This window comes from Calonectris borealis, chromosome 3 (assembly GCF_964195595.1).
Source record: "Calonectris borealis chromosome 3, bCalBor7.hap1.2, whole genome shotgun sequence".
Classification (NCBI taxonomy): Eukaryota; Metazoa; Chordata; class Aves; order Procellariiformes; family Procellariidae; genus Calonectris; species Calonectris borealis.
Window position 1 is genome coordinate 65694182 of NC_134314.1, and position 17176 is coordinate 65711357.

The 17176-nt window shown below is 42.7% G+C and overlaps 1 protein-coding gene across 1 annotated transcript; it reads right to left on the minus strand.

Moving 5' to 3' along the window:
* Positions 1–11216: 11216 nt before the first annotated feature.
* Positions 11217–16915, minus strand: IL22RA2 (interleukin 22 receptor subunit alpha 2). The gene is made up of 6 exons (XM_075148113.1): positions 16766–16915; positions 15708–15858; positions 14703–14881; positions 13252–13421; positions 12642–12820; positions 11217–11548 (listed from the first exon to the last, which is right to left on the minus strand). Exons 1-5 carry the CDS (start codon positions 16878–16880, stop codon positions 12665–12667), a joined length of 771 nt encoding a protein of 256 aa, XP_075004214.1. The 5' UTR covers positions 16881–16915; the 3' UTR covers positions 11217–11548; positions 12642–12664.
* Between the last annotated feature and the right edge of the window lie 261 nt (positions 16916–17176).

Below are 17176 nucleotides of genomic sequence, written 5' to 3' on the forward strand. Positions count from 1 at the left end.
ACTGCTGTGCGGCTACTAGGGAGGTAAAGGCAGCTGTCACCAAAATCAGGCTACTGGTGCTGTGGCCTGTGCCAGGTGGGCTGCCCCAGCCCCTGCTGGGCTCCCCCGGCCAGAGGCAGCCCACTCACGCAGCAGCGCAGTGCAGTCCACGGGGATGTGGGCAGTGACGTGTACAGAAGCTGAAATTGGGCTGTGCTAACCAGGGAGCTGTATGTTGGCTGGGGTGGCTTTCTGTAGTTTCTGCAGTAACATAAAATACCAAAATAATTACTAGTGCAAGGGAGCACCGTACTATGTGAGCACCAGAAGCACTGGGCTGTGAAATAGCTTTTTTCAACTTTTTTGTCTCTAGCCAAGGCAGTTGTAAGTATATTAAAGAAATGCTGATTTAAACCCTCTCACCTCAGGTGTGCTTTGTTTTACATGTAATGCTTTTTATTTTTCTTGTGAGTAAGCTTCAAGCCATTTGGTATTTGTATCTGTATTTATTCTGACAACTGACATTTATGTCAGGACAGAAAGGAGAATTATGCACGAGGCAGTGGTAGGGATGTGAAACAACTTTGTCAGGTGTCAGCAGCCATAGAAACATTATTCCTTTTACTATAGGTAATAGTACCACATGTGGTCCACTTCCAGAAAATGTTTCCTCAGTAGGCAGAATAGGCATTGCCTGCTTATTTCTGTAGACTGCAGGTTTCTTACAGAGGAGTCACAGCTCTTCTGTAGCTGTATGCTCCTCTGTGTCTGAGGAGCCAAGTACTGTGCGAGGTACCAGTGAATAACAAAACTAAATTCACCTCAACATAAAGTTCAGCAGAGTCAAAACTGCTGCTGCTTCATGCAATTCCCTTCATATGTAATAGTGCCATTAATAGGAATCTGGTTTTAATTACAACAGAGGTTAAAAAGTCAGGACATAGCAGTGGTTAAAACATCTCAAGCTGTAGATTGAGGGTTCACATTTTTGCTGGCCTGAGAAGTAAATGAGTGGGCATTTTCTGCTGAAGCAGAGAACATACTTTTTTGTTCAATGAAAATGTCTTGCTGCTTTTTTGGTGTTTTCTTCCAAGTAGCAAAAAAAGGGATGCGTGTTTAGTCATTCTAGGATGGACTCAGAGAAGGGAGCATCATTTCTGCTGCTGAGCCAGCCATTCTGTAACTTCCTGCATCTTTTGAAACGCAGCATGCCAGAATGGATATTCCCCCTTAAAATGACTTGGCACTTGTGATTCAGGCTGACCTTTAACCACTGAGCCTGTTGACTGTGAAATAAAATCTTTATTGCAATGGAAGAACTGTATTCAAATTCGGCATTCATGTATTACTTTGATAATTATTTTTGAGTGATACGCAGTGTCACAGCAATCTAGTATTTGAGGTCCTCAGAGCAAAGAAGGTCCAGTTCCCTGCACTGCCCATAATCTTTCCGTGTAATCTTAGCAAATCACTTAGTTCAAAGGTGATTGGGTGCCTGTATATCTTTAGAAACACCTCTGAATATCTTTACAGACCAGATTAGAGCCCTTCCCTATTTCACATGGATTCTGCAAAGTTAAATACATTAAAGGTTTTAAGGCACTCTGAAACTAGGGGTATTTAGATGACTAACTCCCATTGAAGTCAATAGTTTCTAAATAGTGTGTTCTTCATGGAAACATGTTTCTTCTCACCTAGGAAATATGAGCTCTGCTAGCTGGCTTGCTATGTGGTCTTCCATATTTCAAACTTTTCTCATAGCCCTGAAAAGAAGGTGCACCAAGTAACTCTGCAGAAGTCTTCCAGCTTGTGCAACTGATGGTTGCACAAGTGGTGTAACTGTGGTTGGTCAACCTTGTTTCACATCACCTTTTAACCCCCTACCACAACTATTCTCTGGTTAGGATGAGTTGTAGCTCTCTGGCACTAAGTCTTATTCTTGTGACTCCATGAAAGGCTTTCTAAGTCCATGCTAGAGGAAAAATTAGTACCAGAAGTCATTAAAGGGAGCTGACAATCTTTTATTATGAATGGCCTAGGGCATTTGCTGGGAAGACAAAAGAGGAGTTCTACCCGGTGACCAAATTATATTGGGAAAGAGAAGTACGCAGTGACCATGCTCACAATATATTTTCTAACTGTCTTTTCTGAAATGGCTGAAATTGTTAAAACTGCGATTCTGAGCTCTGCAGGCTGGGGAGGTCCTGCCTGACTGTCTGTCACCATGGCCAAGGGGACTTTCAATCCAGACGGCTTATTCATTGCCACAGTTCTGGGAATTATTTTGTGTGCATGCTCTTTTTCCTTTGAAAATGTCGTGTGTCAGGGCACAGCTTGTGCCTGAACTTTTTTCCCAAAGCATCAGTGATATGGGAAAGATTATTCCACTGAGTCATTCAGGGATAATCTTTTGGAAAACAAAGAGCTTTCTGGCTGGCTGAAAGCTCAGAGGTTGGAGGCCTCCAAATGCACAGCTGCAGCTGTGTAGGGTGTAGGGTTTTCAGCTCTGGGTTCAAAGACAGGGAGGCAATCTGCTCTGCCTCTCCGTAACTAGATGAGACTTTTCACTATGCTAAGATATAGAAATGACTCAGTTGTTCCAGATACCGTGGTTGGAAGCATTGGAAGGATCCAGTAACGAGGTGTTGCTTGTATATTTTCTGAGGTTCCTTGTCCCTGTCCTCAGTGTGGGACTGAGGACCCCAGACTTCTCTCTGCTCCTCAGCCAGAGGGAGGAAACTAGCGGAGTAGCTTATGATCACAGAAGTGATTAAGGCTTTGCATTACTACTGTCTTGCCACAATAAGTCAGTATAATCCCATCTATGGTTCAGCCAGACTGTTATCTTTATAGTTCCCTGGTTTATTTAGAAAATGTTGCCTGGGGATTTGGGATTTTGCTGTTGTTCTTTTCAGCTTTGTTTTTTTTTCATCTGTGGAGAAATAGCTGTGTGCACTGAATAGAAATGTACCTCTTCCAAGAAAATAAAAGCAGACCTGTTTCAGGAACAAAAAACCTATTTGAATTGGTTTCATTCTCAGGTTTTTTTAATGCTTTTCTTTAAACAATTAAAGGGAGTGCAAACATTCATTAAAGCCTCAGTTCTGAAATGCACTTTTCCGTGCACAGCTCATGCCAAGCTAGATAAATGTAGCAAATACGAAGAAATTATACCTGTGACTGCAGTTTGATTTTTTTTTTCCGTCTCTTTTTGAAATTGGGATACTCTTTACCAAGCAATTCTGATTTTTTTTATGGCAGCGAAACATTCGCATCTGGTGTTTTTATGCAGACCATGGCTAAGATGTTGTCTCTAAGCAAGTGAATGCAGATGGCCTGTGTCATGGAGTGAAGTTAGCCATCGGATTGTGAAACCTGGTTCAGATTTTGGCACAGCCTATAGCAAGCGAAGAGTCTGTCCCTACTTGTGCTCCACAGCTCTCTGCAATAGCTGTGATACCACCCCAGACTTACGGTCATCCACACCATTATGTCCAGTACCACTGACTAGTACTTGCTCAGTCCTTACCTAGAAGCTGTTCTTGCCACATGAGTAAATTGCTCGTGAGGGTTAAGTATGCAGCCCCCTGAGTAACGACAGCTAACGCAAGAAGGCCAAGAGGGAAGAGTGAACCTCGCACTCTTTTCTCCTGCTTGGCCATTAAGAAACTGTAAATAGCTCTGGGGAATTCTGTGTTCTCCATATCCCAAGGATGTCCTAGGACTTGCACTCACTGGACTGGCTGACCTCTTGGTGAGCTTATCCATGTTGTTCTCCAGCTAACTGAAATACTTTAAGGCTGGTAGGGACATAATCTGCAGAAGGTCTTGATAACCCATTTCTACTTAGGAAATACTCCTATTGATATGGTATATTCATTAATAGAAGCAGCTAGTTTCTGTGTTCTGTTGTGCCTGCTTGCAAGTTGCCAACTGGGTAACGTGGGTGTAATGTCTTCCAGTCCCTTCTTTTGGCTCACTGGTTGGTCATACTTCAGTCTTCAGCTTGCTCAAGTCTTGAAATTCATTAGAAATACTAGCAGTGGTGTTTGGACTGTAAACATTAAACAGATGATTTTAATCTTGATTGTTTATGGAGGTACACCCTGTTCTGCACTATTCACCAGCTAAAATGAAATGCAGAGTGGGGAGTTAATACTCAGTTTGCTACATGTAAACCTCAGTAAGCTGTCTGGACCCCTGTGATTACATAGCAGAAGCTTCTTGGGTGTTCTTTCTGTTGTTTTCTTCTTTTCTAGCCAGCGCAGCAAGGAAATGAGGTGTTGCGAGGTGTAATTTGTGAAACTTGCACGAAGTGAGCAGGAGCAGAGCCCCTGCAGCAGGGAGGAGGCCTGACCCAAGGTTGGGGAGATTCTTTGGTTTCATGTCAATGTAACGCTGATATGTCAGTCTCTGTTAGTGAAATCACAGGGGTGTCATTAGTAAGAAACAGAGGGTGATCGGAGCAACCTCAACTTCTGACGTGAGTGTCCCTCTTAGGACTGAAGGCTGTGCAGAGCAATGTCCTCTTTCTTACCTCCTGCCTCAGACCACGGGTGTATGCTGCGTTCCAGGGAGGGTTATTGAATTATTCTGCTTTCAGAGAAATAGCACCTTACTGAAAGCATTCCCAAAGGTTACTGACTGGAGTATGAGCTCTGACTGGATGTGTTAGATAAAGACTGATCAGAGCTGTCAAGGAAAATTTCCATTCCTGTCCTACTCCAGGAAATTTTAGACACGGCATTGGAAATCTTATAGCCCAGAAAATGAAGGACATGGTTTTTTTGCCACAGAGAAAAGAAACTTGTTTTGGTTTTTCACTTGAAAAACATAATGTTATAAAAGATATTTTAATAAGTGTTTTTTTCTTTCAGTAAAATTCCAGTTTTTCATTAGAAATATTTGTCTGGAAGTGTTTTCATTGATCCTATTCACATGCAGTGCGGGGGCTTACAGAAAATCAACTGAAGCTTCTCTGCTATTCAGTTTGCCCTCCCCTGTTTGGCTCATTTCCGCACCTTATCCCATAACATGACTGGCTGTCATTGGACCTTGAGAGGTCATGTTTCTGGCCACAGCTCACCAGGTGTTAGGTTCACCAATGCACAGCTCTTTCCTTTGATCATGTTGATGGCCTAGCTCTAAAATGTTACTTTTCCTACTTCATCTGGAAGTAGCAGAATGTTTTTTGTTGTAATGGTCCGTCATGGTAAAATGAACAACATAATGTTCCTTTAAATGGCTGCTGGTAATACGAGTTGGTGCTTTCAGCTGTCTTTAATATACAGCAGGTATAGAAATTAGGGGAAAAATCTTTCCCAGTCTAAGTCATTTTGGCCAGCTTTACTCCAATGCACCACAGGTACTGTGTTTGCACACACTAAGGGAGTGCACAGCTGCAGTGGCTCTTGCTTGTTTGTGGCTCTACTTCTTTTTTGAGGTGGTAGCACAGCTTGCAGAGCAAGGAGGTGCATGCCTGGAGCATATACAATAATAGATCTCCCTATGTCTCCCAGCTGGACTTCCTAGTCTTGGGGATGTCCTGCTCAGCTCTTCTCATTGCTTCTGCTTGATCGCAGCCTATGCTATTCCACAACTTGAGGACTCAAAGTACATTACACTTTATGTCATTGTGTCTCCCGTTATTTCTAGAAATCTATCTTTTTGTGGCAAACACCATTAAGGAGCAAACTGGCAAGAGATGGTGGCCTTGTGCGCTCAGGGATGGCATTATGATACATCTTGTTGTGCAGCTGAAAGGATTTAACTTATTTAATCCTTTTCTGTACTTTTGGCATCATTTTTCATGGTATTTATCAGAGTGGAGAAATATTTCAGCAGGTGAGAGAATCAGCTTCAAGAAGGTATTCAGAATGAACGTGCCATCAAGCAGTACCAAACTGGGATCTCATTCAATTTCTGGAGTCTCTTCACATTCACTTTTTAGAGTTTCACTCTTCCTACTCCATTTTCCACAAGAGCATTCAAATGCAAAGAGAAGGCCCTTGGCATTAGAAAGGCTAATGCACCCAAGGCACCCAGCAACTCCAATATGCACACCAAATTTTTTCTCATCTGTTTCATCCCCATAACCAGGTTTTCTCTTCAGATTTATTAATGTAACCCTACAAATCATATACACATGACTGCAGGGTCCACCTTATACCTGGTAACTATCCCATTAGTAGGTTACAGTAGCATTTCAGTAACTGGGGTAGAGCTTCAGTCGCCCAAGCATAGATGTCTAGTGCATGTCTGTGGGATGTCCCCTCAGGACTTCAGCTGCCATCCTGGAGAGGTGAGGATCTCATGCTGTGTCTGCCAACCATGTGCGAATGTTCTGGAAGCTCAGAGGTATCTTATATGTTGAGGCACCTATGTTGAGGTGATTGAGTCCGACTGTGAGTCTATGTTTGTTTCTCGAACAGTGGCAATGACTAAGCCTTTTCAGTGATTGGTGCTGCTTCTTCCACTGATAAATTTCTCTCTCCATTTTTTGAAATCCTCTTGGTAATGGCTGTTTGCCCTCTAAGGTTGATGCTGAAATAGCTGAAATGGTCTCTCTGAGCAGAATGCATAAACGTTGTGTCCTTACACATATGTCTTCTCCTTAGCTACGGACACGTGTAAAATAGTTTTGCTCCATAGAAATATAGCACTCCTTTTCCAAGGTAGAAACTGCTTAGTGTCTGTGCCAGCAGCTATACCGTGTTGCTGGCCAAATCACTTCGCTCCTATTTTGTAAGCTTGTTGAAATACACATTTCTGCTCTGATGCTGCAGGCTCTTTGCTTCCCAGCCCCTCTCTCTGCATACCTTGTCTTCTTCTTTCCTTGTATTAGTTGCTCTGCTGCTCTGCAGACTCTTTCTAATTCTTCAGAGCTTAAATGAGCCTTTTCCAGCAGTTTCTTCCCCAGGTTTTTCTCTCAGGTTCTCATTCCACTCAGGGCATGATTAGTGACTTCACAGACCCTCTGAATGTGTTTAAGTTTGATTTAACAAAGACAACCCTATTGTTTTTCTTTTTGCTGATATCTTTTAGGAGCTTTATTCTTCCCAATATAAGAATTTATAGTGAGAATTTTGCCCAGAAATAAGAGCTTATCCCAGTCCTATAACAATCATGTGCTTGTCAGCTGTTAAACAAACCCAGTATCCCACAACAAGCAATGTTAAAAAATACTCGTCTGTTGTTACAAAATGAAAAACAAGAGCTTATGGCTGTTTCTTGGAAATCAGTATGATTTGTATGATTTCTTACCCCCCAAAAAAAGCAAAAAAAAAAGCTGTGTCAGAATGACATTGCCTGAAATAAATGAATGTAATGACAGTTTTCCAATTGCTCTTTTGTAGGTATAGCAATTAGAACAATGGCTCTTCATTGTCATCCTGTTCCTGTGTTTAAAAGCAAGGACATCTCTGAAGAACCTAGTCCTCAGAGTGTGATACCATTGGGCTGCATTTTGTCAGTATTGAGGGTATTTAGGCAACTCAGCATCAGGTCCCCACTGCCTTAGAAAAGAGCACAATATTTAAAAAATTAAAGTTGTTAGTGGGTCATCCGTATTTACCTCGAATGATGGAGCCTTTTCAGGAATTCCCTTTTTGAACTTTCCTTGTAAGTGTCAGGGGTCAAGCTTCCCATTTTTCCCCATGTCAAGCCAAAATTCTGGCAGCAATGCCTGCTTGAGCTGGGCCTTCAGCAGACTCAACATGAAAGACTTGCAATAAAACAGCCAGTGATTTCATCATTCGGGCAATTAAATTTTCAAGTTTTTTTTTCCTTGAAAGCACTTTATAAAAGATTCTGAAAGCAAGTTGCAAAGGAGACTGTAACTTTCCTGACGATGAACACCAGTGTCGTTTCTTTCCCTCCACTTCTCTGCAGAAGTACCCTTGTTCTGTGTCATCTGTCCTTTGTGGCAAACTAACTCTCTGGAGTTTGGTTTTTATTTTCTTCTTTCTTCTTTTTTTCTTATCAGTCAGATTTTACAGATTAGTATCTTCGATCTTTGTAGCAAATGTTGAAATCCATAGAAGATCCACAGAAAACCCCACCTATTTACGATTAATTCCCTGCAGTTTGGAATGCTTGATAACGTCTGATAGATCTGTGGCAAAAGCCAATGTCATTTCACAACAGCACCCCAGCCCTGGGCCACGAGGGCGGTTCTTAGCTGAGATCAAGTCATGCAAGTAAATAAACCCCAAGTCCACATCTGATTAGAGCAGATATATGGGAGGTATGAACAGGACTGGCCAGATGCTAGACCATATGATAAACACCGAGGATCATGGCATCATATAAAACTGGGCATTTATATGGTACAGCTGGCTATGCATAATCTTATCCTAATTTGTAAGGCTGGAGCATCTGGTCCATTGCTGTTGCTCTATCAGCTTTTCCTGAGCCCTGTTCTTGAATTTCTGGTGGTTGAATACTGCTCTTCTGCGTGCCAGTGGAATGGGAAGTTAAAGCCGTTTACAGTGGGAGGTAAGCTCTTACTCCATCCAACAGGTAAGATAATGTTCAGCTACGGTCATGAAAGAAAGAAGGGTAGGCCCTTGTGGGATGGGCTCCACTTCACATGAAGATCAGTAACTGCAAACTCTTATAATAGTATATGTTTCTCATTGGCGGGACCCTCAGCCATGACACAAGGACTTGACCAGGTGAAGACATCCCCCAGTGATGTGGCAGGCGAGGGCTTACAGAATAGGTCGCACAAGGCCTGCTTTTGTTACACTGCTTGGTCTTCCCCACCCTATGCCATAGCCCTAGAAGCCAGCATTTATTTCTCTCTCTCCTGAAACAGAAGCTGGCATTTGGCACTTTGTTAGAAAATGCCTGCTCTGTAAGCGACTAAAAATACAAGAGAAGGGTGTTTTCAGCTGGGTCTTGCAAACTTATGGCCAGAAGAAGTCAAGCCAACGATGTAAAGGCGTCCTGCACCAAGTGGCGTGCACGTGCACTAACCACTGCGGAGCCATGTGCCAGTCCGGGCAGCTCCGGAGCGGTGGACCCACAGCAGATGGTCTCCTTGTCCCCACGAGAAGGAAGGGGAAGGAGGGCTAGAGCTCACTTTTCCAGGTATTTCCAAACTGACCTGCCTGCAGGAAAGCCCCAGCTGTAGTTTAGAGAGCTCTTCCTCCATTCCACCCTCATGGAGGCGTAAACAGCAGTGCAGCATACCGGCTAAGGGACGACGAAGTTGTTTTTGAAAACTTCTTCAAAACTTACCAAGGCTGTCTAGAAGCTGTGGGTGCAGATCACCCAGCCGGTATATGCTACCGCAAAGTACTTCTCCCTGCAGGAGCCCCATCCTGCGAGCCCAGTGGAGCATGACTTGGGAACATGCCACTACTGCTGATTGCAGAGAAAAAATACAGCCCCAGTCACTTTATCAAACCCTTCCCCAGTAAAATTACATGTCAGAGCAGAGCTGAAAGGAAATTTGCATTTCAAATGGAAAGAGAAAATTGGCTTTTGCAGAACATCATGGGGTTGGCAATAATAATTCCTGGTACTGTCAGAATGGAAATGGGTCGTTCCTGCAACTCTTGCACTGCTTTCTGTAAGCCTGCGTTGTTGCTGAGGAAGTGAAATCTGGTTAGCAAACATAACGGCACAAGACTTCTTCAGACCTTTTATTGTTTTTCCCAGTATACATGCTGCACATTTTTTATAATTTTATCAAATTGAAGAACTTTCAGTTTCCAGCATCTCCATAGATCCAGAGCATGGCAGCTGCTATATTTCTAGCTAGGTCTGAATGCTTTAGGTACTCTTATGGCTCTGCTGCTTCTTTTTTTTTTTTTAATGTCTTCTTTAGGACTTGAGAGCCCTAAACAATTTCATCCTCTGCATCTGACATAGGTACAGTGTCCGGCATTGTCAGAGTCTGTTCCCTGACTAGGGTTAGTAGATGTTACCTTAACAAAGCTTTATCTTTGTGTAACAACAGCAACATGAGGTGCCCTAAGGAAAGAAGTGAATTTGAGAAAGAACTTGAATTACTACAGATACTGTTTTCAGGCTGTGATAACCAATACGTGGATGAAGTCACCACTGCTGAAATATAAGACAGGCTATTTCTTAATAGTTTGCCTGGACGGTTTTATTGTGGTTCTGCCCAGTGCAAGAGGGGTGGCAGGGCAGTGCTGGATCTGAGACTTGTCATGGCACTAGAGTACCTAGTACCATGGTTTAATAAGCCTCACTTCCCAAAAAATACTTACCTAAATTAAGAAACTGTGGGATATGGGTGGGGCAAAACAATTGGAAGAAATGGGAAAGGAGCAAAAAGGGAAGCGTGGTGAAAGAAACCTGGTTTTATGGACTAGATATGTGGACACAGCTAGATGCCTGCAAGTCTAGTTATTCAAATATATCATGTGTTAGAATCAGATGGTGGAAATATTTAATAGGTAATGCCCTCTTTTGTTTTGGTAAAGGCAAGAGAGACCAGCATTCACTTACTTAAGCACAGCCTCCTCCCAAACGCCTACTGCCAGCGTCCTGACGCAGCTCTCAGCGGTGCTGCCTCCAGGTGAGGTGTTAGTGACAGACCATGAAAAATGCTTTGGATATGGCTTAAGTGAACTTAAGGTCTGTTACTTAAACTGAACCGATCCACCTTTGTGTATGTGAATTAAGGGAAAAGTGGATAGTGATTATGTAGCAGGGAGCTCCATTTTCCCCAGGGCTTGCTTTGCCCTCTTGTGTCTGGCCCACTCTCACCTTCTCTCATTTAATTTTGCAGTAACAGAATGCAGTTAAGATCCTGATTACGTACAGACCTTGGAGATCTGGAAAAGCCACTTGACCTCTCCATCCTGGTGTGGCTTAGTGGACAGCTACCCAGACCTTGCCCAAGAAATCTTTTCCCTTGTGAGATGAAGACTAGTAGGAGTAAAATCATTAGAAATCACAGGTGATGGTCAGCATTCGTTCATCATTTACTGTGAAATGGTTGAAATAGAGGTCTCTTCCCTTCAACTGTCTGTCATTGACTGAAAGCGAGGATCTCTTCTGTTTCAGTTTAAATGAGCTCCTGACTAATCACATACTGGTTTCACCATCAGAAATGTTATGTTGAGGGCACTATGAAGACATTGTATCGTGGGATATACTCCTGTACTGTACAGTTCTTACTTTAAAGAGAGGACACTTTTTTTCGTCTTCTGTTGCAACCTGTGTTCTAGAAGAAATAAAATATCTGAAACTTCTCTTTTATCAATTGTATTTTAATTCCAAGGCTTAAAATAGAAAAACCCTAGAAACAATCTTAAGGATGTTTTCACAAATGCTTTTTGCAAGTTTTTTTTAATCTCACAAGACTGTTTCCTTTGTAAATGCAGATATATACCATCATGAATTGTAATATAGGACATACAAAGAATCCTTGGCCTTTGTGTAGCATAAAATGATTGTGATGAATTAAATCATTTAATGCAGCAAAGGTTAATTTTAAAAGTATCCAAATATGTATTCCAGACATAGACCACAGATGTTGATCTACAGCTGGATCTGTGATGGGAGGCATCTTCCGCCATTATCCCTGTAACTAGGAAAAGAAAGAGAATTGCTGCTGGAGGGCACATTTAAGCTGGATGGTATTCAATTTAACGGAAAATGCAACACATGCCATTTGCCTGCATCCCTCCTGTACCTCTGCAGGTTGTTCAGAAGTCCAGATCTAACCTGAGCTTCCAGCCTTTTACAGTACTGGGAAAGCAAGCAAAAATGCAGGAAAATCACCTAGAAACTGGCTCCCTCCTTAGCTTAAACCCACTGACCAAGTCTCAAGAGATACCAACGTTATGCATCACATTATGAAGCAGAAGAAAAGAAAGAAAATCTTTTATAGTTAGGGTACTGAACCCAGAACAGAAGCACAGGTTCAAACTTCGATGCTTCTCCAGTTTTCCTCCGTTAGGTCTAGAAAGGGCCCATATCTGAGGTTGCTAAGGCCAATGACACTGGAGTCAACTTTGGCTTAGGTCTTTATACACTCTGTGCCTTAGCACCTGCAAGCCAGGATTCATAGTAAATCTCTCTGCTGGGCGTATGATACCTGAAGATAGTCTAGTGTTGAGGTAAGTAAACAAACAGATTTTTCAGACCAGCTAATTGAGCTAACTCTTGCATTTTGGCCCATGGGAACTCATGAAATTTGGTAACTGATTTATTTTTAAACACACTACACGTGAAGAATGGCCGTGAAAATAGGACAGGTTCATTTGAATTAAATACATTAGATAAATTCCTGAACAGAATTGCAGAGCTTGCAGCAGAATTGCATGTTAATAAAGTTGGAGGTCACTCATTTTCCTAGTTAATTATTACCTGACAGCAGTAAAAACTGATGAAAGCAATACTATGTATAACTGTTTAAAGAAAGGGAAGAGGGAGGTGTTTCTGAGGACTGTGCCAGCATGCAAATAATTATCCACGCCATTCCTCTAATCTCCTTGGCCATATCATTCTTACCTGGTGTGAAACTAGCTGAGATGATGTAAGAACTCTGGCTACTGTTGTCGTATGGGATGGCAGTTTTTATGCCACACCTTTTTTTCTCCTTTTGGAGAGTATCTGCCTTTGGTGAGGGGATAGCTCTTGACTTCCAGAGTTATCTCCAGTTTCAGCTGGTGACTTACCTGTCGCAGAGGTGCCAGGCCTGTCAGTGCAGCACGGTGCATTGCCTGCTGCTGTAGGCACTGCTGCGGTCCAGCAATGGCACGTACGTTTTAGCCATGATGCAGTAGCTGACTCCGGGCCTCAAATCTTCTATTTTAATAACCTTGTCTTTTCCTTCGTACACCAGGACTCTGTGTTGCTTCAGACAGAGCAGAATAAAAACAGCCAGTCAAGCACATTACCCTAGCAAGTGTGTATGTGAGTAAAGTTTGATAAGAACGGAGGTTGTAGAGCAGCACGTAGAGTTGCACAAAGTCAATAGCATTAATAATTTATTTATTATTTTTAATGAAAATTTCCCCCCCAAATTCCCCTCCTGTCCCAGTTTTTTAATCTAGGTCTTAGAGTATGGAATACTAAGTTGATGGGAAAGAATAAAGAGAGGAATTACAACTCAATTCAATAAAATTCAATTCCTGAAAAATAAGCCTACTTTGTTTTCAAATACTTGCACAGTCATCAACGTTCTCACAATCCCAGACGACTATTTCAACTGTAAAACAAGAATGGTGTGCCCATATTTTCCTGGCTTTTCAATGGTAAAGGGTTCTTATTTGAATATGCACTTACCTCATCTAGCAAGTTGTTAATTATGAAGACTTGATATAGCAGATCATAATAATTTGTCATTGGTATCTTGCTGCCTCTCTTCCTTTTATAAGGAGAACGTGGAGCCTGGAGCTTTAGTATTATGGATTTGTTGCTATGGACCACAGTTACCATCGGAGGTCCTATCACAGCTAAGGAAAAAAACCAAAGCTATGAACACAATTATAGTTTTAATAATGTTTTACAGAACGCAATTGGAATCCATTCAACAATTTAATGTTCTTGTTATCAACAATATATTATGCTGTATTTACTGTTAAAATGCTGCTTTGTAAATCCTTACGTCTTGGTGGTTATTACTTGGGACATTTTGGGGATGACATTTCCTGTGTTTGTAAATCTATCTTTGAGCCAAACTTTTTGACTCTCTCAGAGCTGCATATTGCTTGCTGCAGGCTGGTCAAGCAAAACGCTTTGGATTCTTTGCCCTGATTTTTTTTCCCCCCCATGTTTATCTCTGTGCTTGGACTGCATAAAACAGCTATTTGAACCATTTCCGTTATGCCAAGGACGCAGCTTCAATCATTACTTTCAATTTTTTTGCAATATCTGCTTGGTTAAACACAGCTAAGGGCTCAAGCTAGTGCCTGCATACCTGTGCGTGCAGCCCCAGAGATGTGGGGAGACAGGACAGCAGCTGCCCCATGCATCACTCCAGGAGGAGGAGGTGGCACAGGGCAAGATGGGCTGTTGCTGCTGCAAGGTACTGCTTTATGTCAAAGCTTGTGGTTTCATCTGTACTATCTGCTCAAGGTAGTTTGCACTTCAGGGCTGTGAAGTGACCTGCATTGACATTCACAATTGAATTTTGCATTGACCAGTGAGGGAAAACTGGTTAATTCACAGGGAACTTACTGGTAGCTACACTGGTACTGTTCAGCATTTTGACAGTCCTCCAATTTCTAACATACTATGGCATTATAATGACTGTACTAACTAAAAGCTTTGCGCATGTCCTTTCTAAATACACTGCAGTCAGGAAAACACATAAATGCGAGAAGAATGGTGGCCACACAGGTTTCAGCTCTCTTCTCCCTTTCCCCCCCAAGCAGAGAACGTTTCCTTCTTTTCCACCTGTGTCCAGTCCTTCCTGCAGCTCCGAAAACGGCTAAAAATAATTTGTGTAGTTCCATGCCTTGAGGAAGAGGTTGAGTTAAAGGGAGCCAGGCATTTCTGATCATCTAATTATTGATAAGTGGCTACTTATCCATAATTGTTTGGCTTTCAAGTGTGGGGAAAATTGTTTTATCACAACACTTCACCTGAGAGCTATTGACTCGCAACATCTTTTGGTATAGCTTTGTAGCTAGAAAAGGATTACTCATGTTTGCAAATTGTGAGCAGAAGTTATGTATTCCATGCCACAGAAAATCCAATTCCTTTCTCAGAGAGACCCATATGTTTGCACTTACTTTCTCGCCAGGGAGTGAATCTGCAGCTGAGGCTCCAGTTGGAATAGACGCCAGCTGACGCGGCTTTCACTCTGCCATAGTAAGGCTCTTGGATTTCAGAGGTCTCATTTGTTAGGTCACAGACATGTTTTTGAATCCCCCAGCAGTCGTCTTTGTTTTGCCACGTGCTCTGCCCATACCTATGGAGAAAAAGGAGGAAGGATGTAAGCTTTAGCTATCGCCGACTGGGTCCGCACAGATTTTTAACCGTCTGTTTTAGCTCGGCGGTACTGACAAGCGTTCTGCCATGGAAGTTAACTCCCTTCAATTTGATGACAGGGAAGATTGATTTCATGGGCGTTTGGGAGCTACGAGTTTCTGTCTTTTCTGAAAGAAACCTAAAGCAGAGATGTGGGTCACCAGCCCTGTAGGAAGCCACCGCATACTTGCCCCTCGGGAGAGGCGGGCGAGCTTTGGCTTAGCCAGTGTGTTCAGTGATGGGCAGAATGCCGGTTTCCACCACCTAATTTCTCAAAGGCAATAGTGATTTCAGGTGCTCACCAGGTGTGCCAGGGGCGGGAGCATACCTCCTCTGAGGACCAAGTTCGCCATGCGAGGCACCCTGCGGCACTTGTCATGGGCAAGGTGGGCCACCAAAATACCTTAAGTGTCCTATTGCAGAAGTACCTGACCTAGCTAGACCTGCTTCAGGCCGGCAGTTGGACCCAGTGACCTCCAGAGGTCACCCGCAAACTACATTTTTCTGCAACTCTATGGTGCAATGAGGGTGCAGAGCATATTGCTGGAGGTGCTTGTTCCCTGCCCGCCTTGGGCTGTTCAGCTGCAGCTTATGGGCTATTGATAAGCGCAGCAACAACCAAGAGCTGGCAGCCGAGCAGGACATGGCTGTTCCCCAGGTATTCTCCCCAGGGGAGAATATCCCGTGCCACCTGAGAAATCCCTTTGACATGCCAAGCAAGGATGGTCCCCAGCCCGGCGGGAGGCTGGAGTTCCCCCAGTACTTACACTTTATACTGCACAAAGTAGACCGTGTCTCTTGCCTCTCTGGCCCTCCCAGGCTGCCAATGCAAAGTGCTGTTGAAGTTTAATGAACGAAACTCTACCTTCTGCGGCTTAATCAAATCTTGCAGGTCTTGGTTTTCCAAAACTAAAATCACTGCAAATAATAAGGAACGATAATATAATGCGTTTGTCACAGACACGCTCCTCCGTGTGGAAACTAGGGGGTATTTTAGAGCACATTTGGTTTCATGACTAGTAGACTGTAGGGAAATTAAATCTCCTGGATTTCATGTTCAAAATTTTCCAAGTCACAGTGACCAGATCTAGCAGTTACAGAACAAACACATTTAGTATTATGAAAGGAACACTTTTATGTGGTTTGGTTTTGGGTTTTTTTTTTTCATTTTTCCTTAGCAAGTTTACTGCTGTAAGAGATGCCTGATGGACACCCCAGGGAACAAACCCTTCGGATCGATTCACATAGCCTGCAGTAAGCAGCCCCATCCGTAGTTAAAGTCGAGTCCCTTTCCTCCACATCTCAGCTTTAACCTGCATGGATTATAGCTGTTTTAACTGTTGCCACAGCCGTGTTTATCAGCTCTTGCCTAATAAAAAATAACCCGAGATTCACTGCTTTTCCAGTCTGCACTACTGGAAAAAGCTGCCTGACAATTTTCAAGATAATCTGTTTTCAAACTGCGATGGTTACTGATGACAGAATCAGTTAACAACCTCTCTGAAGCATCCAAATCCTAACATTTTTCTGGGTTTTGTGACCCAGATGACTGCAGCTTTATCCCTGGCATATCACAGAATCACGTAAGACTTGTACTAGTTGAACTGAAACTGGTAATACAGCCATGAATAAATTTAATGGGCAACATGCTTGTTTTATCTGCATTTCAGAACCTTGAAAGACAAAATAACAGACTAATTTGGAAGTGACTGGACTTTTGAAACCCACCAAAAGATCCGGAGATTTCTTGACTCATCCAGAGATTCAATAACAGACCCAGTGCCCCCCTCCCCACATAGGAAAAGAGCAGAAAGCCGTTACTTACTAGTTATCTTATCCTGAAGCAGGTGCATCAGTAAGCAGAGGGAGGAAAGCGTGATCCCCCTCATGCTTAGGAGAGCAGCTCCATGACTGAAGAGCATCTCTCTTCCTCTTGGCATGTCTTATGAGGAAGTAACTGTTAAACACTCCAGAGTTCCCCTTCTTTTCAGTGCTTTCCAAAATCCCCGGTTTGGCTTTGGTTTAATTTAGCTGAAAAACATATGAGTTGTTCTAAATTAAACATAAGCAATTGTTCTTACTTGGCAGCTGTGGTCACTCTGAAGTTTGGAACTAATTATGAAGCAAACCAGCATGAAAAAGGTCCTTTTTTTTTAGGCACTAATTATCAAATGATGTCTGGCAATATTGCTTTATCCCATAAATTTGTCACACAAGCTTACTTGTTGCCATGCTA

What these genes read in the sequence shown, in the direction of transcription:
- IL22RA2 (XM_075148113.1), bottom strand. Translation starts at nt 16,880, where the DNA reads ATGCCAAGAGGAAGAGAGATGCTCTTCAGTCATGGAGCTGCTCTCCTA. An exon ending in GCTTCAGGATAAGATAACTA is followed by an intron (nt 15,859 to 16,765) that starts GTAAGTAACGGC and finishes TATTATTTGCAG; the next exon opens with TGATTTTAGTTTTGGAAAAC. An exon ending in ATTCACTCCCTGGCGAGAAA is followed by an intron (nt 13,422 to 14,702) that starts GTAAGTGCAAAC and finishes TTTTTTCCTTAG; the next exon opens with CTGTGATAGGACCTCCGATG.